Genomic DNA, 27,067 nt, shown 5'->3' with positions numbered 1-27,067 from the left:
AAAAACGCATCAATGTCAGCCAATGCCGGATCTCCTGGCGCCAGCGAGAAGGCCCAATCCTGAGGGTCGCCCCGTAAAAAAGAAATAACAATTTTTACTTGCTGAGCGGAGTCTCCAGATGAACAGGGTTTCAGGGACAAAAACAATTTACAATTATTCCTGAAATTTCTAAATTTAAATCGGTCTCCGGAAAACGGTTCAGGAATCGGTATCTTAGGTTCTGACATAGGACTTCTGATAACATAATCTTGTATGCCCTGCACACGAGCAGCAAGCTGGTCCACACTTGTAATCAAGGTCTGGACATTCATGTCTGCAGCAAACACAAGCCACTCAGAGGTAAAGGGGAAAAGAAAAAAAAAAATGAGAGAGAGAAAAAAAAAACTCAGAACTTTCTTTCTTATAATCCCGCTTCTGCAATGCATTTAACATTTAATACTGGCCTGGCAAACTGTTATGACCCCAATGGCGAGGGTCTCAGAGAAACAAGTAAGTCTGCGACGTACAAAAATCCAGCTCATAGGGCAGTGGTAACTGGGTTGACCATATATCTACTCCTAACGCCAACACTAGAAGTAGCCGGGGAACATGCCTACGTTGGTCGCTAGATGTCTCGCGCCAGCCGGAGGACTAACTACCCCTAGAAGAGGAAAACAAAGACCTCTCTTGCCTCCAGAGAATAGACCCCAAAAGTAGGATACAAGCCCCCCACAAATAATAACGGTGAGGTAAGAGGAAATGACAAACACAGAGATGAACTAGGTTTAGCAAAGAGAGGCCCACTTACTAATAGCAGAATGTAGTAAGATAACTTATATGGTCAACGAAATCCCTAACAAAAATCCACACTGGAGATTCAAGAACCCCCGAACCGTCTAACGGCCCGGGGGGAGAACTCCAGCCTCCCTAGAGCTTCCAGCAAGGTTAGGATACAGATTATGTACAAGCTGGACAAAAATGCAAACAAAAACAAATAGCAAAAAGCAAGAAAGCAGACTTAGCTTAATTTAGCAGGAACCAGGATCAGTAGACAAGAGCACAACAGATTAGCTCTGATTACAACGTTGCCAGGCATTGAACTGAAGGTCCAGGGAGCTCATATAGCAACACCCCTGACCTAACGACCCAGGTGAGCATACAAGGGATGGCAGACATTCCCAGAGTCAAATCACTAGTAACCACTAGAGGGAGCCAAAAAGATAAATTCACAACAGTGCCCCTCATGATTGGAACTCCACTATAGTATTTCACACAATGCCACTCTTGTCCATTTGGCTTTATAAGGCACAATATATGCCAATGTCTATTTAACTGGGAGCCATGTTACCTTACCGGTGAGGGTCCAGGGTGATTTAACATGTAAAAATCATACATTTATGGCCAGTTCTTGAATAGACCATTAATGTTATTTCTTAAAATGAATGATGACCAATCTATTAGTAAAAATACGTTTTCTATATCAGGACTAGTTAATCCAAGTGCTTCATTTAAAAAAACTTGACGAGTAAATCCATATACGATACATAAGAGTTTTCTAGTTGTCTCATTATGGTTCATTAAATTACGGTTGCACCAAATGTCACATCTAATTTTTCATTTGCAAGACTAACCTACTTTGAAAGAATCATTGACTAAAATAGGGCTTTCTAACATAGGAAGTGTAACACAATGCATATACTACAACCATAAACACTGTACAAGACTGCAGAATAAATTATAAATCTAATAAATAATATGCCAATGGATTCTAGATTTTTAAAGAAAAATAAGAGATGTGAAACAATGTTCAGAATCCAATGGAGCCCAAATTAAGCTTTTATAAGTGTCCATGTATTGCCAGTAATGCTTTATCAGATATGTTCTTCCTTGCGCGTTACATTTTTCCTGTTTTCTTCAGCTTTAGTTCTGAGAAACAATTACTTCATCCCATATGCCAAAACAAAGGAATGATTGTCCCACTGGAAGTATTGAACACTGTTTTATAAGGTAAAGCCTTCTGTAATACCCTAGAGAGCTCGGTCTTATCGTGAAATGTTACAGAATGGAACAACTGCACTTGTAACATACCATGACCTCCACTTTACAATTAGCGTGTGATTAGATAATGGGGATTTCTAACCAAACCTTACAAAAAGATAAATAACTGCTTTAAAGTAAAATTTACAGTGGTGATTGAATGCTTGTGAGTTTGTGAACCTTACAGAATGTTCCAAACTTCTGCAGATATTTGACCTAAAACCATATAAGATTTTCAAGCAGGTCTAGTCTAACAATTTTGACTTATTTAAGTTGGTTCTCTTTATCTACCTTTAAGACTTGTGTGAATATCTGAGGTAGTTTTAAATCAAATTTATGCAGAAATATGTAAATTCTGAAAAGTTCACAAACTTTCAACCACAACTGTATGAAAAGGCAGCCAACTACATATGGATCCCCATCAAACACCAACGGTCACAGATGAATCACTCAATTCTTGAATACTTAATATATTGTATTGAACACTGGCTCTCATTGATGGGATCCAGCTGGTATATGGAGACTTATATAGCTGCTCATTAGGAGATAGTATGCAAATCAGCTCTCTGATATTGTCAAGCAGAAGTTGAAAGAAGCTTCTAAAGGAGAATGAACTGTGGGACATTTACTAAGACTAGCATTTTAAAAGCAAATTTTAAACAGAAACTTCCTGGTGTAAGATCCACCAAATATATTAGGATGCCCGTGACTCATTAAGGCTGGTTTCACACTTGCGTTTTGATCTGCAGCGTTTGTTCAGAAAAAAACGCATGCGCTTTTTTTCCCTATGTTTAACATTAAAAACGCATGCTTTTTTTGTACGTGTTTGGCCGCGTTTAACGACGCATGCGTTTTTTGCTGCATGCGTTCTGTCGCAGAAATGCAACATGTAGTAATTTCTAGAGGCGTTTTTTTGCGGCAAAAAAACTTATTGTTGTCTATGTAAACGCATGCGTTTTTAAGCACATGCGTTTGCTTGCATTAAAAACGCATGCGTTTTTATAGAAAAAAACAAGAATACACTCTGATAAGCCACCCCCCACCATCAAGGTGATAAAGGGATCCTAACCCTACCCCTACCCCTACCAATATGACAGTGAATACTCTACGAGTTAATATTTTTAGTACTCTATAGCAATACCGTATATCTTGGGGTGTCCACATTGAACAAAGCTTTTTATTAGAAGAATGTCCTGGTCACCAGGTCAACATCCCTATGGATCCCTAGGATAGGCTAGGGTTAGGATTAGGGGTAGGGTTAGGGTTTGGATCCCTTTATCACCTTGATGGTGGGGGGTGGCTTATCAGTGACCTGGTGACCAGGACATTCTTCTAATAAAAAGCTACCCCTAACCCTAACCCAAACCCTAGGGATCCAAACCCTAACCCTACCCCTAACACTAACCCTAACCCTACCCCTAACCCTAGGGATCCTAACCCTAACCCTACCCCTAACACTAACCCTAACCCTACCCCTAACCCTAGGGATCCTAACCCTACCCCTAACACTAACCCTAACCCTACCCCTAACACTAACCCAAACCCTAACCCTACCCCTAACCCTAGGGATCCTAACCCTAACCCTACCCCTAACACTAACCCTAACCCTACCCCTAACCCTAGGGATCCTAACCCTATCCCTAACCCTAGCTATTTCTATTTATAGTGGGTTTTCTAGTTGATTTTGATGATTGGCAGCTGTCACACACTTCTCAGCATGCGTTTCAAAAACGCAAACGCATGAAAAAACGCATGTAAACGCGTCAAAACACCGCGTTTTTTTACCGCATGCAAAAACGCATGTGCCTAAAAAACGCAGCGTTTGCACGCGTTTACATGCGTTTTTTCATCACCTGCGTTTTTTTTTTTAAACGCTGCGTTTTTAACTGCAAATGTGAAACCAGCCTAAGTCTGTTGCATTTTTGGCCAAACAAAATTAAATCCACGCCGACTGGGAGCTATTTTCTGCCACAACTTATAGTACAAGTGTTGACCTACAGTTGGCTTCATACCCGCAAAAAAAATGTTGAGATCAATGCAAAATTTAAGGGTGCCACTTATATACAAGGCAAGTCCATTCCTTCATTACTGAGAAATCAGCGTTTAAATTAATATGCAAATATGGCTGAAGGACTATAGCTGATCTGAAGCCTCTTTCACTCCAGCTCTATTCTATGCAAAGCACTGCCTACTCCTCTTTGACTGACATTTTCTATGCTGTGTGACTTCAGGCAAAGGAGCTGTGAGTCATGCAGGAGCAGTCAGCGCTGGGTTGGGATAGAGCTGGAGTGACAGAGGTTTCAGATCTAAAGCCTCAGTTGCATATCAAGTCAACTTCTCAGTAACAGAAGAACGGACTAGTCATGTAATGGTGGACTTCTCTTCAAAGTTGTATAAAAATAGTTTGGGTGTTGGGAAATTCTTCTGACAGATTAATTTAAAAGGAACCAATACTTTCTAGTTGACAAGCTAGAAAAAACTTGGGCAAGTTTAGTTTTTTTGTTCTATAGGAGATGAACATATTTTTGTTGCATCAACTCAATGCATGTAATATGTACATTTCTGAACTTGGCAAGATGTGCCATCCAGACAAAATGACCTTTATTTGTGATTTAAAGAATAACTATAGAAAGACCTTCAACCAATGTTCACTCATGAGGCTGAGGACTAAAGGAGTTGGAAGGGATATATTTACAGAGTGAGTTAATGCATACTGGCACATACCCTAGTTACATTCTTTGCATTGGTGTTACTTAACTCCAGTATACTAGTGACCCTGACAGGTCATACGGCATTGCCGATTTAATTGGGGTCAATGCTTCACTAACTGCCACAGGTGTTCTCTCAGTAGGAAACCCTTAAAGTCTAAGCTGTTGGGGGGATTTGAGAACTAAAGTTAAGTAACACAGCTTACAATTATACAGTTGCAGTACAACATTAATAGCTATTTTTGATGACTAATTAGTACTTTTTATTGCTCATTACTAATTAACATATATTATCCATAAAATGTATACTAGTGCAAAACATCATTATGGAACATAGCTCTACAAACAGTACAAAATATAAGGTAATTGGATTATATATTATGTAGTTCTAATGACTAGAATATAATAAAAATATAAAAATTAACACGAAAAATGTTTATGTTCAGTTATTTTGCAGGCAGTTGTTATTTTGTAGGCAGTTATTTAAAAGGGGATCAATTAGAATAATTTATGGAGCGCACGTCAGAGCAAGGCTCATTTCGTGACCAGCACCTGTTGTATCTGTCATACAGTAAATGAAATGCTATAATAACTTGGCTCAAATACCTGCCAGTCAAAATCTGCTCAGAATACATGGTACATTTTTCCCAATGGATAAAGGGTTTGCACTAGATTTTTTCAATAACAAAGGAAGAATATGTGGTACAATAATAAAATAACCATTAATTACTTATTCACTGATTTGGATTAATTGCTACCGCTGTGTTGATCCTCACCTCTCCTTTCGTGATGTCATGCCCATTATTAACAAGATCGCTGTAGTCAACAATTTGCCTCAACGGTGGCGCTAGCATTTATGGTACATGACCACTGAGGCCAGTGATTGGCTGAAGCAGTCATGTTACTGGCGGATGTGATGTCATCACATCAGCACACTCATTGGGACCACTGGACTTGCATCGGATTCAATGTGTAATGGTTTGTTTATTATTTTAAGACATTTCTGGCCTTAAACCATGTCCAATCAAAATGAAAAGTATAAATCTCAGTGCTTCTATGCAAGTACTAAATTTAATAGGGCATCAGGTTGCTTTTTTCTCAATCCTTACTGATCTCAATAAAAAATGCATATCATAATGGACCATGTAATAACACTGATTATATGGGAACTAATAACAACTAATGTAAACTGATGAACTGAGTTAATAGGATCAGTCAGCAAATCTGCCATGGTTATTGAAAAAAAAATAAAACAATAGATATTCCAAATTATTCCACAAGAAAAACACATTCAAATACACATTCCTGAAGATGCCTTATGTCCTTCCTAATCTTTACCTCCTTATAATATACAGCAGTACAATGACTTGTACTTGGCCGATATGTACTTGAGCTGGTCAAAAACCATCATCACTTTTCTATAACATGTTATCTAGAAATAAAAACAGAACTATCTTCACAAGCGAGAGGGAATTACAACAGTTTTCCTTGAGTGAAGAATTACATATAACAAGACAGACCTCTGTTATTGAACATCCTTAGACTCTACGTTCCCTTTTCTTCACTCATAGATGAAGAACAACACACTTTAAATACAAATTGCTCAATGCGATAACCCATAAAGAGGAAGAAGCTGCTAAGAAGGTGCAAGCATATCTACGGTACTCTTAGTTGGACTTAGGCCCAAGTTGGACTCTTGGAGGACTATTTTAATTTTCTTTTCAATGTGGCCAAATTGCTTTGTTTTCTTGTGTTTCAGGGGCTAAATAAATATAAAAATTGAACTTTTGATATGAACATTTGTTACAAGTAATCAAAAACGAACAAGACTTAAATAATCTTACAAACATTATTTTATTGGCTATACACTAGAAATATTACTTAATAATAATAAGTAAGAATAAATTATCAAAAGGATTGCTGACCTCATCCAAAAAAGCTGTTGCCAAAAGGATGGACACGGTCTCTTGGTGCCTAAGGGAGAGAATTCAGTATGTACCTTCCGTGCTCTGTGAAGTTCAACACTATAATGGTCAGTAAAACAAATGTAAACTCCTACTGAAGGGAAATGCTACTTATCCCTACCACTGACACCAGCTCGGACATAGTATCCACTGAGCTTTTTTTTACTTTTGCATTCAATACATTTGACTCCAATCCTGGTTGCGTAAGCGACTGCCGACTCCAACTATATCGTGTCCCGGTTATTATCAATATGAAACATAGCTCATGCAATTAACAAATATCATTTCTAGCTAAGTATAAGCATTTCATTACCTTCTCATTATGTCTTCCTCACAATATTACAAATATTGCACTGCGTCTACAGAACAGTACATGAGTACCAGGAACAGCTGGTCATTAAAAACATCCGTTGTTCCCACAAATTTGCCAGGCTGTTGTGTAGTAAATCAAAGCTCAGTTGATGATATTTATCTGTGAACCTGCTCATCATAAATATAAGCTTGAAAATCTGCAAGTGTGGGGGGAAATAATTTGTAGCTTTTTCGGAAGTGAACAGCTGCATGCAATACCACTGAATTTACTACGCTTGGTTTGGGAAAGTTAAAATGCTCCAATATTCCTGCTCTTGTCTGAGAACCGATGGTGAAAGGCCCTAGAAATGGTTCACACTGAATACATACGTAAACACCTGCACGAGCTCTATGCAACTTCTCCCAATGCCAAGCAAGCAATTTACGGTAAGTATAATCTAACAAATCGCATAATACCGAGCATCAGCTGCATTGCATTAGTTAGTCAACAGTGGCGTTTTTTAAGACTATTTCCTATTCAACAGTACTTTATAATTCTTCAGTAAAGACCGTGTACATATACTGTATGCCAAGAATAACATGTCCCATAATGTTTATTCAGACCACATTGGCAGAAAATTCAATACATATAGCTCTAGGAGAGCTGAATATGTTAACTGGCCCAGCTCATCAATATGTCACTATTATACAGGAGGCATATAGTACTGCACATAAACCTATAGAATTTCATTGACACATATCATATTAGTACTTGGCGACATGAAAACCTCAACGATTCAGGTAATAAATTCCGTTATACTGTACATATATATACTGTATATATTATATACAGTATATACTGTATGTATATATGTGTGTGCATATATATACTGTATATATATATATATATGTGTGTGTATATAAATATTATATATATTTCTTATATATGGTATATATAAGAAATAAACTACTCCTTCATGCCTAAGGAAGTCTACACGAAGAATAATTCTAATGTCATGACTATCGGTCATAAATGATTAAAGGTTCCCTCTTTGGGCAGCATGGCATGCATACTGTGCAATAATAAAAGGTTTTCGCCTTCTTTTAGCTTATCTGCTGCGTTTTACAGATATTATAAGAAAACAGAGTGAAGTTAAATCCATCTATCAATATCCCAATAAAATTAGGCAATAACATAATTAATGTTGTATTTAAGCTATTCAGCATTAGGTAATGTGAAATAATATCGAAGATGTGCATATGTGATATTAAGAATTCTCAATGGAATTTCCAATGTTTGCTAGCAAGAATATTTATTCTTTTGTTATGTTTTCATGCCTACCCTTCTCAAGATTGCATAACATGGCTTTGTAAAAAAAATAAATGGGACAAAAAATAGTCACATCTCATTTAGTTGGTCTAATTCATAGTCAACGTATTGTAAAAATAATTACTCTTTATATTTTGCTTGCTAACGATACAAAAAAAGGTCACATCCAAACGCCAACGTTGAACTATCTAATGATCCATACCGCCGTTTACCTAGTACAAATTACATTTATCCAGATGACAACTACTGTCAACAATGCTCATCCCACTGATGCCACAATTAATCCCTAAAACCTTTCGCTGATCAGCAGACGCACAGAACACTTATAATATAATAGCGTATTAAGATGTATTCTACTGCCAGTTTATGAATGGAAATGGGTGCAAACAATAACAAGTAGGTTGTAAGAAACAGAAAAAATGTGGACAAACTACATAACTTTAATGGTACGGACAAATTATTCCGGCTTCAAATATTGTCAGCGCAGTTATGTGTCCAGATGACAAATGAAGCCTTGCTTCAAGCTATATATCTTCTAAGCTATTCGGATCATCAGCAAAGTGTAATGTTCACATTCGTGTCGGGACAACGTCTTTAGAGAGGTTTATTTTAGGTGACCACTGCGGTTTATAGGCTATGAGTGTGAAGTCTATAGCATTAGGTATGTAATCCAATTATTCCTAAACTAATCATGCTAGAAAAAAAAGTTCTGGCATAAGTAGATGCTAGGAAATATTCTAGTCATGGGGAACTCTTAGGTATATATTATAATAAAAACAAGTTGCTTTAAAAAAAAAAAAAATTTATTTTTATTTATGCATGTTCCATTAATGTGATTTATCTAGTGATTAAATAAATCTGAATGAAAATCAATAATAAGATAAAAAATAAAATATAATAGAATGGTTTATAGATAGGTAGATATATTGATATATATATTTATAATCATAGGCAGGATAGACAGATAGATAGATCATATAGTGGAACTGCACCAAATAGATAGGCTTTGGCGTACAAGGCCTCCCAAAGACCCAATTATTATACTAATATAAAAGATGAAAAAGAGGCAGCAATCCAATGGACTGTGCAAAGAAAAAAGAGTACTTTAATTATCCCATTGGATATTATCATTTTAATTTTTTTAGATAGACAGCTAGATATAGATAGATGATAGTAGACAGATAATATTTATATAAATAGATGATAGCTAGATAGATAGCTAGATAGATAGCTAGATAGATAGATAGATAGATAGATAGATAGATAGATAGATAGATAATGGCACTTAAAAATCTTTGAACCCTTCAGAATTTCACATATCTATGCATAAATGTAATCATATTTTCTCGAAAGTCCTAAAAGTAAAGAGAAACAAATGAGTAAAAACTGTTAGACTGTCATTTTTTTATTGAGAAAAATGAACCAATATCAAATGTGTATGAGTGGCAAAAGTGTGCCTGCCTTTGCTTTCAGGATCTTGTGTAACCCTCTGTATGTAAATGTTTTCGGTAATTGTTGATTAGTCCTGCACCTTAGAGAATTTCTATCCCATTCCTTTCTACAAAAAAGCTTCAACTCTGTTATGTTGGTGGGTTTTCTCCCATGAGCTGCTCACTTCAGGTCCTTCCACAACATTTCTATGGAATTATGGCCAGGACATTGACTTGGTCATTTCAAAACTTCAACTTTATTCTTAACCATTCTTTTGTAGACTGACTTGTGTACTTTGAGTCGTTGTCTTGCTACATGAGTCAAGTTCTCTTGAGTTTCAGCTCATGGACAGATCAATGGTGGTAAGCTGCTCTGGCCCAAATGCAGCAAGACAGGACCAAATCATGATACTACCAACACTATGTGTTCATAAATGGAATGAGATTTTTAGACTCTAAAGCAGTGTTTCCCAAACTCCAGTCCTCATGGACCCCACGGGTCATGTTTTCAGGATTTCCATAGTGTTGCACAGGTGAGACAATTCCTGATGCCTTGATGATACTTCAACTACTTGCACAATACTAAGGAAATCCTGAAAACATGACCTGTGGGGTCCGTGAGGACTGGAGTTTGGGAAACACTGCTCTAAAGTACAGTTTTGTGTTTTTTTTCTCTCTCCAAACATAACACTTCTCATTAAAACCAAAAAGCTGTAATTTAGTCTCCTCTGTTCACAATATATTGCTCCAATAGCCTTCTTTCAGATATTCTTTTTGAAGAACATAGGCTTATTCCTTGCAATCCTACCATCAATACCATTGTTACTCAGTGTTTTCCCAATGGTGGACTCATGAACATTAACATTAGCTCATGTGAAAGAGTCCTTTAGTTGCTTAAATATTTCCTTGGGTTCCTTTGTGACCTTGTGGATTACTGTTCTTTGAATGATCTTTGTTAGTTAACTATACTACAGAAGGATAAAAATTGTGTTGAATTTCCTCCATTTGTACACAATCTGTCTAACTATTGTGTGGTGGAGTCCAAACTCTTTAGATATGGGTTTGTAACATTTTCCAGCATTTTATGCATCAACAAGTCATCTTCTGAGATCCCCAGAAATCTCCTTTTGTTGGTGTCATAATAATCTCCCACAAACATGTATTGTGAAGATTAGTCTTTGATAGTTACATAAAACAGGTCAACCACTCTCATCTGATTGTCATCCCACTTTACTTTCACCTTTAAATTATCTTCTAATTCTAATGATTTGCACACTTTTGCCACTCATTGACATAAGATATTGGATCATTATCTTCATTTATAAAAATGACAAAATCTAATATTTTTACTCATTTACTTTATTTGGTTCTCTTTATCTACTTTTAGGACTTGTGTGAAAATATGATACTGTGTTAGGTCAAGTTTATGCAGAAATAAGGGACATTTTAAAGGGTCCCCAAATGTTCAAGCACCACTGTAGATAGGTAGACAGATTGATAGATAGATAGATGGAGAGATAGACAGATAATGAAATAGATCGATAGAATGTATTTGAATTGCCAAACTATTCAGAACTGCATTACTTTTTACATCAACTGCAGTAGGCTTTATCACAAGTTCAGCCAAATGAAAATGTCAACTCTGCTACATTAGCATGTTAGTCACATTATGCAACACATTTCACATGAATTTGTATCTTAATAGTTTTAGTTCCATTGTTACATGTCCTAATTACTTTGATCGTTTACATTAATGTTGCATAATGCTTTACGCTCATGTGGCACATGACCTGTCAGACCTTCATCCACCCTACTGATAGTTGCTTTTTTCATACAGAAGTCATCATGTCCCATGCACACAGCAAATAGAATAAAATGCCTAGAGATCCTTGTGTCTTGTCTCCTTTAATACCAGTATGAAAAGTAACAAGTTTATTGATACCACCACTATCAATGTAATTTCCACAAGCTTTATATTAACTTTAACTTCTATCCGGTTTCTTTATTGCGGCAATAAACAGCAATTTTGTCACAACGGTGTGTAAATGTCACTGGAAGCTCATTAAATCTTAATGCTTGTACTAACAATAACATAGCTGTACACAGTAGCGGAAAAAAAAAAACAACAACCCTTGTGATAAACAACATTTGAAGAATCCTGCACAGAAAAAGACTGTTACAAATAATAATACTCATGCCATCTGACGTACACATTAAAGCACTGCGGCTATAAAGAACATTCTCTTTGCCAAAGGAATATAACGGTTTGGAGAATGATAACTGTTCTTATAAGCTGTAAGGCATTGACAACACTGAAAGCCCTGTCTAACCAGTTTAGGAAGTCTGCGATGACGCTTTTTATTCTCTTTCCTATAATGGCAGATTTCTCAGTGTCATTTGCTAATGAGATAAAATGATGAAAATTGGAATAATATAATGAAACAAACTGAGAAAAACACAAAGAATGATTCATATACTCTCTAATTGATGCTGGTGGGCCATCCGCCTAAACTATCGGAGAAGGAACTTGTGTGAACGTCGAAATAATAAACCCAAACTTCTATTTTGGAAGGTTATATTGTGGTGAGATGACCCAAATGGAGAACCTGGAACTTCAGGCGCTCGTAGTTGTACAGTATATATTTCACCTGTGTAAGACCAGATGATGAACACACAATGAAGTGTTACGGTGAAAGCCAATACCCCGCATGACCTCATCTTCACCTGCGTCTACCTCATGTGGGTCATTATTTATTCATTTAACCTTTTCATTACCAGCCGTCACGTCCCGGCGCCTATATTGGACCGCTGATGACACTCTTTAGAAAAACTTTCGTAAGGCAAAACTAGATTAGATTGGCGATTTCTGAACTTTTCACCCTTAGATGTGATTTTTTTTTTTAAAAAGTGAAAAAAAAAAAACAGGCGGTTTAGTGTTCTGCCCTACTAACAGAATACTATGAATCAAATTGGGCAGCGGATGAAAGGCTCGTGCTCCCCACCCCCTAGAGCTCCACAGCTTACACAATAGACTAGTATTGAATCTCTCCACTCAAAGGCTCCTCTTCTAATGTGCTTAGGAAAGCAGCTTCACCGGTGGGGAAAGTTTGCTGCCAGTAAAATTGATCATAAAACTCTGAATGGTTCTTCTTAGGCTTTGTATGGAGAGACGTAAAGAAGAATCATGGCTGGCAGTTATTGGAACATATACGTGCTTTAATTTATAGTTGCACTTTAACCCTACAAACTGTGTCCTATTTGGATTTTTTTCCTCTTCTGCGTAGATCTATGGTGACGGAACATAAAAGTTGATAGTAAACAGTGTAAAAGTTAACAGATGTGGATTTGCACTGGCGGATTTGGTAAATACTTGTATTTATTTCTTTTGGCATGGAGTCATTTTGTTTTTCATGGCAGTAACTTTCTTAGACTAACACTGGTCCTTCTGCTGGAAACAATGAAATATGTCCCGTAAATAGTTATTCCCATAAACATTAATGAGCCACGCGGGCGGCTGCCACATTCCGGCATAAATCCCGGTTTAGCTTATCATATCCCATAGCCCAGCACTCAGTGTCACTCCGAGTCCAGTCACATATCCCATTCATGTAGAACAGTGGGGGACGCGCACAGGGTCTGGCGTTACACAAATCTGAAATGACTGGAGCATGGGCTCTAATAGCATGTGCTGCCCTAATCTCTGTCCCCATAGCCAATCACAGGGTGGGAGAAGCAGCTCATTGCATTAGCCTGCATTAGTGCAAGCCACAAGAAGCACCATGGAAGAAGACAATGAGGAAATGGATGGGGGAAAGGAGTCAGGCCATCTTATCCATTGCTGAGCATTGCTTATCACATCAGCACAGTCCAAGGCAGGGAAACAGGAAGACATTCCAAGTGATTGCAACAGAAGAATGACTCCCTAAACAAAAGTGTGCAGCCTGGAGGAAGTGGAGGAGCCCCCTCATGGTGGGCACGCTGCAGGGCAGGGGGGGACAACTGCACGGTACTTACATTCTGTCAGAAACTAGCAGTCGGCTATCGACCATCATATCAGGCAGGAAATCCAGCTTGAATGAAGAAGTCATGGTGCTGCTGCTGCTGCTGCTGCTGCTGCTGCTCTGGCAAATAACAATGTTTCTCTGCTTGTCTGACTGAACAACAGTGCTGGCCACAAGACAGGCAGGGACAGGTGCAGGAGGCCTCCCCAAGGCAGCAGCAGCCAGAGCCGGCACTTGTCACATTCTCTCCCCCTCTTGTTTTCCTCCAATCCCTTCTGAAATCTACTGCTGAGGCAACTGTCTATAGAGGACCAGGTGCTGAAGGGAGGGCGGAGCTCCGGGCCTGCTGCAGCGCAGCCCGTTAACCCCTGCGCTCCCGGCGGCGAGCCAGTGCAGCCCCCCAGTCCGTGGGTGCATGTGGGGGCACGAGCGCAGGAATGAGCGGTGCGGGTCCTGGGGGCAGCAAGCGGGGTCTTCTGGGCGTATTAGTGCTGCACTTCTGCCACTGCATACTGCTCCAGCTAAAGAGTGGACAGTCTCATCTCATGTCCTCCTACGTTTAGAAAGAAGTTGCAGTATGAAATATTTTACATGACTTATATGTATATGTGTGTGTATGTAGGCTGAACCGGACGGACAAATGTCTTTTTTCAGCCTTGACATATGTATATCTATCTATCTATCTATCTATCTATCTATCTATCTATCTATCCATCTATCTAATATCTATCTATCTATCTATCTATCTATCTATCTATCTGTGTGTGTGAATGCAGCTGTACGGTACCTATATACAGTTACCATATGATTTGTACTGTATGGTGCATATGACTATATATATATATATATATATATATATATATATATGCACATACAGTTGCAGTTAATACATATGTGCTATATGAATTTCATATATACAGCATACATATATGCTCATATATGGTAATTATGTATAGATATTTCGCTATAAATAGATATGGGATAGATAGCTATAGAATATATGAAGAGTAAATATAAGCAATACAATCTCAAAAAGTAAAAAAAAAAGACGGCAATACCCCAGAATATTGCACACACTATTTATACAAGTTATTATATATCTATCCCATATCTATCTATCTATCTCTGTATATCCCATAGTTATCTATCTAATATCTATCTATCTATCTATCTATCTATATCTATCTATCTATCTATCTATCTATCCCATATCTATCTATCTATCTATCTATCTATCTATCTATCTATCTATCTATCCCATATCTATCTATCTATCTATCTATCTAATATCTATCTATCTATCTATCTATCTATCCCATATCTATCTATCTATCTATCTATCTATCTATCCCATATCTATCTATCTATCTATCTATCTATCTATCTATCTATCTATCTATCTCTGTATATCCCATAGTTATCTATCTATCTATCTATCTATCTATCTATCTATCTATCTATCTATCTATCTATGTATCTATCCCAAATCTATCTATCTATCTATCTGTCTGTCTGTCTGTCTGTCTGTCTGTCTATCTATCTATCTCTGTATATCCCATATCTATCTATCTATCTATCTATCTATCTATCTATCTATCTATCTATCTATGTATCTATCCCAAATCTATCTATCTATCTATCTATCTGTCTGTCTGTCTGTCTGTCTGTCTATCTATCTATCTCTGTATATCCCATATCTATCTATCTATCTATCTATCTATCTATCTATCTATCTATCCCATATCTATCTATCTATCTATCTATCTATCTATCTATCTATCTATCTATCTATCTATCCCATATCTATCTATCTATCTATCTATCTATCTATCTATCTATCTACTGTATGTATCTATCTATCACATATCTGTCTATCCGTATATCCCATAGCTATCTACCTATCAATAGATATGGTTGTATATACAGTAGATATATAGAAAGATCGATATACACCCATATGTATTACATATTTTCATGTGTTCTGCATCTAGCAACCACAAATTACCAATATTTATTGCTCCGTTTATAACTGTAGGCACGTACACTCGCTGTATATAGCAAAGTATATTAAGTATGCGCCAGTGTCAGGTTTTGCATGGAATATTGTATGCGTATTTAGCTATCTATTGTTATTTCTCTCTTTCTCTCCATATGTACTGGAGGTTGCTACCTGGCAAGTATTATTTATTTGTATGTATACATTGTATAGAGCCTTATCATTCAATGCCTTTAGGTTATCAACCTGTTTCTCCTAAGCTTTGATCTGTTTCACCATACTGGACATAATCCCATATACCTGTAGGAAACCCCATGATGCTTCTGGTCCAGGGTGACGTGTATGTGTTCCTGAATGTATGTCTTCCAGTTGCATCACATGGTTCTCCCCTATAATTCTGCTAGGAGGATATTCATCTGACATAGCTGTTTGCAGCCATTCCATTAGTGGCTTATTTGGGAGGGGACACGTGTGCTTGTCTGGGGTTAGTTGAGTCATGTCACGCTGTAGGCTAATAAGTATAGACCGTTCACAAGGCATTTTATTGTACTTTATGTGAGGTGGTGGTGACAAGGGCAATGTTCACTGGGGTTACTTTTAGGATAGTGCATGTAGCGTTGTGCTGTGCATGCTCCTTATTTTACCTGTATACAGTAGTATATGCAACAATATTGGCAGCTATGATATTAAGAGGGTCTAATGGAATGAGGTAGGTTCTATTTTATTATGGGATAATTTATGTAAGTTGTCCAAATATAAATAAATAAGGTACATTGTATATAAAGGGTTAAAAGGAGTCCCTAAAATTTTCTCCAAAACACTTCCTTTATGCCACCTAAAGCTACATTCACACATCTATGTGAATTTTAGCATCCCTGGGAAACAGATCTTTTTCCTCATGAGTTATCCTTATTGCCTCCATGTGGCATTTTCCTGTTGCCTCCATTTTTTCTCATCTGTTCTTTTTTTAGTGAAGGGATGTGTCTGTTCTGAAGCTAATAAAAACCCCTTGGAAGGTCAGATTTTTATCTAAATGTATCTCAAACAACAGATCTGTGAGGATGCCAAAAGGAACAAATAGGAAGCCTTCTGATTTGTGTTTCACGGATCTGCAGCGCCCCAGGGATCTGGTCGTTGCAGTAATGTTGCTCTGCCACTAAGGGGAGTGATGTTATGTCTGATTGCACAAAAGGAGTTCACCTGACCAGGTATCACAGTCACACACTACATTTCACACTTCAGCCACCAGGGGGAGCAAAGGGTTCTATGTATTAGGCCACTCCTCACAATCTGGTAGAACTGGGGGCTGGATAGGAAGTTAGACAGAAGCTGACTGGGTTGGATCCAGGCAACATCCTGTGGCAGAGTGTGTTGCAGGGGAAGATTCAGGGGGGTCTCTGTCAGGGGTGGGATCCTGACAGTGACCTAGCGAACAGAACAGATTGTTACGGAGCCACGCCTGCACTTGAATGCGGCGGCATCTTAAGAAAGGATACGAAGCAAAGTTTATTGTGGAGAAGTGAGAAACGAGATCGCAGCAAAAAGGAGATAAACCAGTAGGAGTCGTGCCCCGAGATCGGCAACATCCTACTGAGGCGCGTAGCCGGTGGCCGGAACGCCGAGGAAGTATTGGGCTCCAAGCAGTACTTCAAACAGCGGCAGGACAGTTGATTATAGGTTGGCTGTCTCACCTAAATCACCTAAGCAGACATAGGAGGCAATTGTGGGAGAGGGGCAACGCTAGGGTCCCGGAAGAACTCCAGGCCTTCCCGTCATACGGGTGCGTCCTAGCCATATCATCTGGGGGACGCAGAAAGAACATCAGAACAGATACGAGTTGTGAGAAAGAACATCAGAAACAGACACAACAGTTGTGAGGACTATCCCGTGGTACTCAGCAGGGAGGTACTACAACACACAGGCGCTAGAAGGTAGGCACTGATTTCCACCTGCAAAGGGAACTCTGGATGTGCCTTCGGAGCGGCCGGTCTCAGCCAGCCCTGTTAGCAGTACTCTGGATTGAGGATCCTGAAGCCTTCAGTAAAGAGGTAAAGAGACTGCAACCCTGTGTCCTCGTTATTCATCGCACCTTGCACCGCGCACCATCATCACATCTTTCTTTGGACGCCCCTTAGCAGGGTCACGGACCGGGTCTAGCCACCGTGACAACCCCAGGACTGAGACTGAGAGGCCCGGTACCGAGTACCCCGCGGCCCTGCGTCTGGGGGCGCTCCAGATCCCCATAGACGTGAATGGCCAGTACTGATCCACGAACATGGACCTTCTCTGAGTTTCACAGATATCATATACGGAGCCATGGTTTTCACGGATATGTGTATAGATCCATGAAACTCTATGGGTTTGTGTGCGGGCTGAGAAAAAATGGATAGCACATGGATGTTTCACTTGGATGTGTGAATGTAGCCTAATGGACTCAGTCCGTCCACCCTAGCTACTGTAGCATGTCATGGATGTCTCACATGAGAGGTAGAAGGGCATATGGAAATCAGGACCCTCCTATATAAGCCAGAATTCTGAACCGCCATGTCAGACCAGACCAATTTATGCAATCATTTGAATTTCTATGGGGACAGCTGATCGCCTGGAGTAAGAACATCTAAAGTGAAGAAAATGTGCGCAGTGCATGTGCTTGGCATTGACATCACTACATCTTCCTTTTTTTAAGCTTATTATCCAACCATGAGATAAGTCTTTTCCAACCTGTTCACCATCCCTACCTACGTATATACTGATCCATCACTACTGCCAGAGCGTCAGCTATTGCTATCGTCAGTGGTAACTCTTATCCATATTTGAAGGAACTCCAGGGGTCCATGTAAACCTTGTTGGGAAGCAGTGCATTGGAACGTCGTCATGTAATGTCTGTTGACTTTAGGGACATAATTTAGTAAGCTATTCTTGGTGGAATTTTTTTTCCTTAGGTCTGTTTGACATGTCCATGAAACACAGACTTCGATTATTCAGAATGGCCACTGGGTGTCCTAATCTGAGCCAACTGCATCCTAAATTCCGATGAAGCAGTTAGTTCTGGTCAGGAGACCTGCCAGTTAGACTTCGTATTCCAATGAGACAACGCTCAGTGTTTATGGATGTCTGATACCGACCTTATGCTGGCCATGTTTGATTCGCAGTCCAAGTATAGACAGTAATTCTAGAACTGTCCGCGGTTCTCCTGACCCAAACTTAACAGACTTCTACTATATAATTGTCTAAGGGTCACTTCCGTCTGTCCTTCTGTCTGTCATGGATATTCATTGGTCGCGGCGTCTCTCTGTCATGGAAATCCAAGTCGCTGATTGGTCGTGGCAAAATGCCCATGACCATTGGCACGACCAATCAGCGACAGCCATAGTCTGGCAGCGAAACGGCCGCTGCTTTACTGCCCTGCAGTCAGCGCTGAGCGCTCACACAGGGTTAATGCCAGTGACGGACCGCAGTGTACCGCACTCCGTTAACGCAGCTATTATCCCTGTGTGTCCCCAACTTTTTACTATTGATGTTGCCTATGCAGCATCAATAGTAAAAAGATCTAATGTTACAAATAATAATAAAAAAAAAGGTTATTCTCACCATCAGACGTCGCGTGCTGTCCTCGGCAGTGCAAGCGGAAGGTTCTGGTGCCAAGGATGCTATGCGAGAAGGACCTGCCATGACGTCACGGTCATGTGACCGCGACATCATCACAGGTCCTGACCTCATACCAACCCTGGGACCAGAAGCTGCCACGTGCACCGCAAGCGGAAGGTTCTGGTGCCAAGGATGCTATGCGAGAAGGACCTGCCATGACGTCACGGTCATGTGACCGCGACATCATCACAGGTCCTGACCTCATACCAACCCTGGGACCAGAAGCTGCCACGTGCACCGCAACCGGTGCCAGGACTTCAAGGGGCCTTCGGAAGGTGAGTATATGTTTAATTTTTATTTTAAGTCTTTTTTAACCACGCATATAGTGCTCACATTGCTATAAACTACGTGGGCTGTGTTACATACTGCGTGGGCTCTGTTATATACTACATCTCTGTGCTATATACTATGTAGCTGGGCAATATACAACGTGACTGTGCAATATACAACGTGACTATCCAATATACTACGTGGCTGTTCAATATACTATGTGCTCTGTGTTATGTACTAAATAGCTGTGCAATATACTATGTGGCTGTGTCGGTTCTGTTATATGCTACGTGGCTGTGCAATATATTACATGGCTCTCTTATATACTACGTGCCTCTACAATATACTACGTGGCTCTGCTATATACTACGTGGCTGACCAATATACTGCATAGCTGTGCAATACACTACGTAGCTGTGCAATATACTACATGGCTCTACAATATACTATGTGGCTATGTTATATACTACGTGGCTCTGCTATATACTACATGGCTGACCAATATACTACGTGCCTGTGCAATACACTTTGTGGCTATGTTATATACTACGTCGGTTGTGTTATATACTACATCACTGTGCAATATAGTACGTAGCCTGTGCTATAGACTACCTACGTATTCTAGAATACCCGATACGTTAGAATCGGGCCAGCATCTAGTATATACATATACAGTTTGAGGATTTCAAGTTCAGGTAAGGAGACCTGTGTCCAGTTCAAGAATCAATGGCTAAGTGCTTAGACCATGACACACGCATGTGTACAACTGGCCTAAAGTGTATGGCAGAGCCTCATTTTAAGCCATGCAGATCACTTATCAATAAAAATTCATTCACGTCTCGCTACAGCAATCCTGCAAAGCTAAAATTTGACTTGTGCTCGTTTTAAAAGGACTATCCTGAATCTAAAAACAATGTGGCTGGGCTAAGAGCTATACATTTACAGTATATGCTGACAATTGTGCGCTAGTAAAGCTGAAATGATGCATCTTTGTTTCACTGTGCTTGGATGCAATAAAGCTACTGGACTTTTGCTGAAAGTGATGCTCTTTTCATTTTTTAGATTTCTGTGGCTCTTTGAAGTTAGCCCAATGGAGACCTGCACCTATCTGCATATACCTAAGATCCTGCAATACCTGCACATGAGGAAAGAGACATAGGGAATCTGAAGAACTATACTACATTTCTAATTAGAGGTATTTGCTAATATTTTTATTATACCTACTACATCAATAGGTGCTTGGAGATGGGAATACCCCTTTAAATGTAATAGATTTTGTAGCAACAATCTTTTCCATTCCACAATAAATGTATTTTTTAAATAAGTATAACACATCATGTCTACGAACATGACAATGAGTCCCCTTGCCATTTGCAAATATCTTTTTCACAGTTTAGCATTCTATTGCACCTCCTCGGAGTCTGGAAATTCCCAATAACTTTTACCGCTGAAGTGAAATGATAAATACTGTAGATTTGGGATGAGTCAAGACATGGCTTCTTGGAACTTCTTCGTCAGGACCATTATGTAGAGTTGATAGAGGTAAAATTAATGACTTATTGTTACAATATTTGTTACAATATTTGCCTTATTAAGCAATATCAGATATTTGCCTTAGGCTACTTTCACACTAGCAATGTTTGCTGTACGTCGCAATGCGTCGTTTAGGAGAAAAAACGCATCCTGCAAAGTTGTCTGCAGGATGCATTTTCTCCCCGTAGACTTACATTACCGACGCATTGCGACGTATCGCCACACGTCGCAACCATCGTGCGACGGTTGCGTCGTGTTTTGGCAGACCGTTGGCACAAAAAAAGTTACATGTAACTTTTTTTGCGCATCGTGTCTGCCATTTTCAACTGCACATGCGTGGCCGAAACATCGCCCCCTCCTCCCCGGACCTTACAATGGGGCAGCGGAAGCATCGTAAGACTGCTTCCGCTGCCCACGTCGGGCATTATTTTCACAAAGCACGTCGGGCTGACGCATAGCGACGGCCCCGTGCCGACGCTAGTGTGAAAGCAGCCTTATTGAGATAAACCGTAGCAGATAAAAGAGGTGACAATACTTAGATTTCGGGACCTTCATTACACTTTCATTCCTATTTTATCCTGTATATGGTACAGATAAGAACAATACATCACACGTAATCCATTAATAACATTTCCGAGCAGTGTAGTGCTTACTACTGAAAGCTGACATTAGGATGATTGCTAACTGGTAATGTATCATTTAAAAAAATTCCAATATGAAATATATTAGTCCACATGTATTATTAAAGCTGTACTGAAAGGATGGCTTGATGATTCAACTTGGTTTTGGCTGGAGATTTGTACTTTTCCCTCCTTTCTTAAAGCACATTGTGGAGTGTTCTCTGTTTCCTAGATTTAAAGGGAGGGTTTAATATTGTCCCTATAGATTAGGCGTCTGTCTGGGTGTTAGTGACAGCTGCTGAAGCTGTGTTCCATATGACACTTCATGCTTAGTACATAAAATATGACTTCCTTTCTGTGTGCATGTTATAATTAATGGAGAACACTACAGGGCACATTCACTAATGTCTTTGAGGTGACCCCAAGCCCTAATTTAATTCTGGATTCTAGACTAGGTCCACCCCCAAAATTATTCTGAGAGCAAATAGAAATTTGGAGATTTCTATATTTCATTGCATATTATGTTCAGGTGTCATCTTGGTATAAAAATCTCATTTTCTTTAAAAGAAAAATCTACTATTCCATTGCCTATGTCAGGATTTTTTGAACCCTTAATTTTCTTAGTCTTATGATTTTTCTGTCACTTGAGCTGAGCTCTCTAATGCTGTTCTAGCTGAGTGATTTGTGACTACTGCAGCCAATTAAGGGCCCAAGAATCCCCACCAAAAGTGGAAACACGAAGCCTAAAAGAGGGAATCTAGAAAGGAGCATCTGTGACAGGTAGGTGAGTAGGGATGAGCGAACAAATGGAAGTTCGAGTTCTGGTACACGACCTCGACTTTATTCCAAAGGTCGTTTCGGGTACCAGAACTGTACTCAAACTTGAACCAGTGCCTGAACCCCATTGAAAACAATGAGGAACCGAACTTTTGTGCTGGAAATATTTTCTGTCTCTTTCTCTCTCTCTGCAATGGACTTTGCCCCTGAACTTCGAACATTGCAACAGATTCCTGGGAAAAACTCATGTTCAGCGTTTAGCACTGAACACTAACTGTCTGGTACAAGCACCAAACTTTTAAAGTGAACCTGTCAGCAGGATTGTGCTCAGTAACCTCCACACAATGTCAGGTCAGTGCCATTATTCTGATTACAATGTAACCTTGGTTGATGAAATCCGTCTTGTGGTTGTTGTTTAATCTTTATTTTCAGTTTTGAGTTAATGATCGATCGTGCTTTGGAGTGACTTGTGGGGGGTCTTCATGTGGTGCTTTGATTAGATATTCATAAGAAAGAGTGCTGATAGGTCACTGATCCCTCACTGACCTGCCTCCCTAGTTTATATAATGAATATATGTACATACTGAAAAAAAAAGCCTTCTGCAGTCAGTTGCCAGCTGTGGAACCTGCTGTGCTGCAGCATCATCGCATGATTAATGTGTAGTTAATCAATGTGCTTGAGGTTTTCCTGAAGAGTATAGCAAAATAATTAATTTTAAAATGGCACCTGCCGTGCCTGCGCAGTAGCAGCTATCGGTGTATATAAAGGTGATCTGATAGCTGCTATTGCGCAGGCACTGGCGGCACCATCTTGCTAGAGAAGAAAAAACAATTTCCTCCTCCTTGCTTTTTGGAAGTGCATTTGAACAGCAAGGTGGCTTGTTGTTGAAGGGAAATAGAGAGGGAAAAAAAATAAAATCTATAAATCTTCAGCATAGTGAGTGTGAGCGAGCTGAGTGTGACCTGAGTGTAAGTGGGAACGGCGGTAAGTGTGACTTGTGATTCAGTGACTTTGGAATCAGGGAGGAATTGCTGTCTGTTTTTAATTAATACTTGTATTTATTTTTTATTTAACGTTTCTGTGTGGTGCAATCCCCATTAGGAAATGTGCTCCACTATAGTTAATGCCATCCAGTGCACATCTTGCCACATGTATGCAGTCCTTGATCAGCCGGTCGAGGGTGCATACTGCTGTGCGAGATGTGAGCACGTTGTGCATTTGGAATCCCAGATTCTGGATCTAAATGTGCAGCTGGCAACACTGAGATACATAGACAATATGGAGAGGAGTCTTCTGCTCACAGAGCAGATGCTCAATGGGATAGATGAGGAGGGGGATGGTAGGATGGAGCTGCAGGACAGTGAAGTAGGTAGCTGGGTGACATTCAGAAAGCGGGGTAGAGGGAAGAGTGCCAGGGAGGCTAGTCCTGATCTGGCTCACCCCAATAAGTTTGCTAAGTTGGCAGATGAGGGGGGTACCAGTACAGGGGTAGCAATGCTGCAGCCAGGCATGTCCTCTGAAAGCCGGAGGAGTGACTGCTCCAGTAAGGAGGGAAATAGGAGAGCAGGGCAGGCCAGACAGGTGCTGGTAGTGGGGGACTCAATTATTAGGGGAACAGATAGGGCAATCTGTCACAAAGACAGGGATCGTCAAACGGTGTGCTGCCTACCTGGCGCTCGAGTCCGACACATCGCTGATCGGGTGGACAGATTACTGGGAGGGGCTGGTGAGGACCCAGCGGTCATGGTGCACATTGGCACAAATGACAAAGTTAGAGGTAGGTGGAAGGTCCTGAAAGATGATTTCAGGGAATTAGGCTGCAAGCTGAAAGCAAGGACCTCCAATGTGGTATTTTCCGAAATACTGCCTGTACCACGTGCCACGCCAGAGAGGCAACGGGAGATTAGGGAGGTTAATAAGTGGCTCAAGAATTGGTGTGGGAAGGAGGGGTTTGGGTTCCTGCAGAACTGGGCCGACTTCTCAGTTGGCTACAGGCTCTACGCTAGGGACGGGCTGCACCTCAATGGGGAAGGTGCAGCTGTGCTGGGGGAGAAAATGGCTAGAAGGTTGGAGGAGTGTTTAAACTAGGGATTGGGGGGAGGGTATTCATTTTATAGGAGGGGAAGATAGTGCAGATAGAGACCTGGGCACAAATAAGGAAGTTGGGGGTGGCAGTGGCATGGGGGGTGGGGTTAGAACAGTTAGTAATTTAAGAAAGAATAGAGGTACAGAGAGGAACATCAAGTGCATGTATACTAATGCCAGAAGCCTCGCCAACAAAATGGACGAATTAGAACTAATGTTGTTGGAACATAATTATGACATGGTGGGGATATCTGAAACATGGCTGGATGAGAGCCATGACTGGGCTCTTAACTTGCAGGGCTATAGCCTTTTCAGAAATGACCGTACAGATAAGCGAGGGGGAGGGGTGTGTCTATATGTAAAATCGTCCTTAAAACCCATCCTGCGTGAAAATATAGGTGAGTCTAATGAAAATGTAGAGTCCCTGTGGGTGGAGATAAGGGGAGGGGGAAAAAATAATAAATTACTGATAGGGGTTTGTTATAAATCTCCAAAAATAATGGAAGCAATGGAGAATATCCTCGTAAAGCAAATAGATGAAGCTGCGACTCAAGGAGAAGTAATTATTATGGGGGACTTCAACTACCCTGAAATAGATTGGGGAACAGAAACCTGCAGTTCCAGTAAAGGTGATCGGTTTTTTACAACTATGAGAGACAATTACCTTTCACAACTGGTTCAGGACCCAACAAGAAGGGGGGCACTGCTAGACCTAATATTAACCAAATGGCCAGACCGCATATCAAATATTAGGGTTGGGGGTCACTTGGGGAATAGTGATCACAAAATAATAAGTTTTCATGTCTCCTTTAATAAGATGTGTAGTAGAGGGGTGACAAGGACACTAAACTTCAGGAGGGCAAATTTCCAACGGATGAGAGAGGATCTTGGTGCAATTAACTGGGACGATATCCTGAGACATAAAAGTACACAAAGAAAATGGGAGACGTTTATTAGCATCCTGGATAGGACCTGTGCACAGTATATACCGTATGGGAATAAACATACTAGAAATAGGAGGAAACCAATATGGCTAAATAGAGCTGTAAGGGGCGCAATAAGGGACAAAAAGAAAGCATTTAGAGAATTAAAGGAAGTAGGTAGTGAGGAGGCATTAAATAAATACAAAAAATTAAATAAATTCTGTAAAAAGCAAATCAAGGCAGCAAATATTGAGACAGAGAGACTCATTGCCAGAGAGAGCAAAAATAATCCCAAAATATTATTTAACTACATAAATAGTAAGAAATTAAAAAATGATAGTGTTGGCCCCCTTAAAAATAGTCTGGGGGAAATGGTGGATGAGGATGAGGAAAAAGCCAATCTGCTAAATGACTTTTTTTCATCAGTATTTACAAAAGAAAATCTCATGGCAGCCAATATGACTAGTGATAAAAATTCCCAATTAAATGTTACCTGCTTAACCCAGCAGGAAGTACGGCGGCGTCTAAAAATCACAAAAATTTACAAATCTCCGGGCCTGGATGGGATACACCCCCGAGTACTGCAGGAATTAAGTACAGTCATTGATAGACCATTATTTTTAATCTTTAAAGAGTCCATAATAACAGGGTCTGTACCACAGGACTGGCGTATAGCAAATGTGGTGCCAATATTCAAAATGGGGACAAAAACTGAACTCTGAAATTATAGGCCAGTAAGTTTAACCTCTACTGTGGGTAAAATCCTGGAGGGCATTCTAAGGGATGCTATACTGGAGTATCTGAAGAGGAATAACCTCATGACCCAGTATCAGCACGGGTTTACTAGGGACCGTTCATGTCAGACTAATTTGATCAGGTTCTATGAAGAGGTAAGTTCCGGACTGGACCAAGGGAGTCCAGTGGATGTAGTGTATATGGACTTTTCAAAAGCTTTTGATACGGTGCCACACAAAAGGTTGTTACATAAAATGAGAATAATGGGGATAGGGGAAAATATGTGTAAGTGGATTGATAGCTGGCTCAGGGATAGGAAACAAAGGGTGGTTATTAATGGAGCACACTCGGACTGGGTCGCGGTTAGCAGTGGGTTACCACATGGGTCAGTATTGGGCCCTCTTCTTTTTAACATATTTATTAATGACCTTGTAGGGGGCATTCAGAGTAGAATTTCAATATTTGCAGATGACACTAAACTCTGCAGGGTAATCAATACAGAGGAGGACAATTTTATATTACAGGATGATTTATGTAAACTAGAAGCTTGGACTGATAAATGGCAAATGAGCTTTAATGGGGATAAATGTAAGGTCATGCACTTGGGTAGAAGTAATAAGATGTATAACTATGTGCTTAATTCTAAAACTCTGGGCAAAACCGTCAATGAAAAAGACCTGGGTGTATGGGTGGATGACAAACTCATATTCAGTGGCCAGTGTCAGGCAGCTGCTACAAA

The 27,067-nt window shown here is 39.9% G+C and overlaps 1 protein-coding gene across 50 annotated transcripts in view; it reads right to left on the bottom strand.

Moving 5' to 3' along the window:
- Positions 1 to 27,067, bottom strand: part of CELF2 (CUGBP Elav-like family member 2) — a 632,182-nt gene that overhangs the window by 565,685 nt on the left and 39,430 nt on the right. For 16 of the 50 annotated variants that reach the window (XM_077264518.1, XM_077264522.1, XM_077264524.1 and 13 more), the window contains exon 1: positions 13,754 to 14,314. The exons of 32 other annotated variants lie outside the window; for them this stretch is intronic. In XM_077264518.1, the coding sequence (XP_077120633.1) occupies positions 13,754 to 13,827 (74 nt within the window). In that variant the 5' untranslated portion in view covers positions 13,828 to 14,314. Of the gene's footprint in view, positions 1 to 13,753; positions 14,315 to 27,067 lie in introns of those variants that run through there. 2 more of the 50 variants (XM_077264530.1, XM_077264551.1) reach the window with 2 other exon arrangements.

Source organism: Ranitomeya variabilis, chromosome 5 (assembly GCF_051348905.1).
Source record: "Ranitomeya variabilis isolate aRanVar5 chromosome 5, aRanVar5.hap1, whole genome shotgun sequence".
NCBI lineage: Eukaryota > Metazoa > Chordata > Amphibia > Anura > Dendrobatidae > Ranitomeya > Ranitomeya variabilis.
Note: the sequence above shows the minus strand (reverse complement) of the source record. Positions and strands in the feature narration are given on the sequence as shown.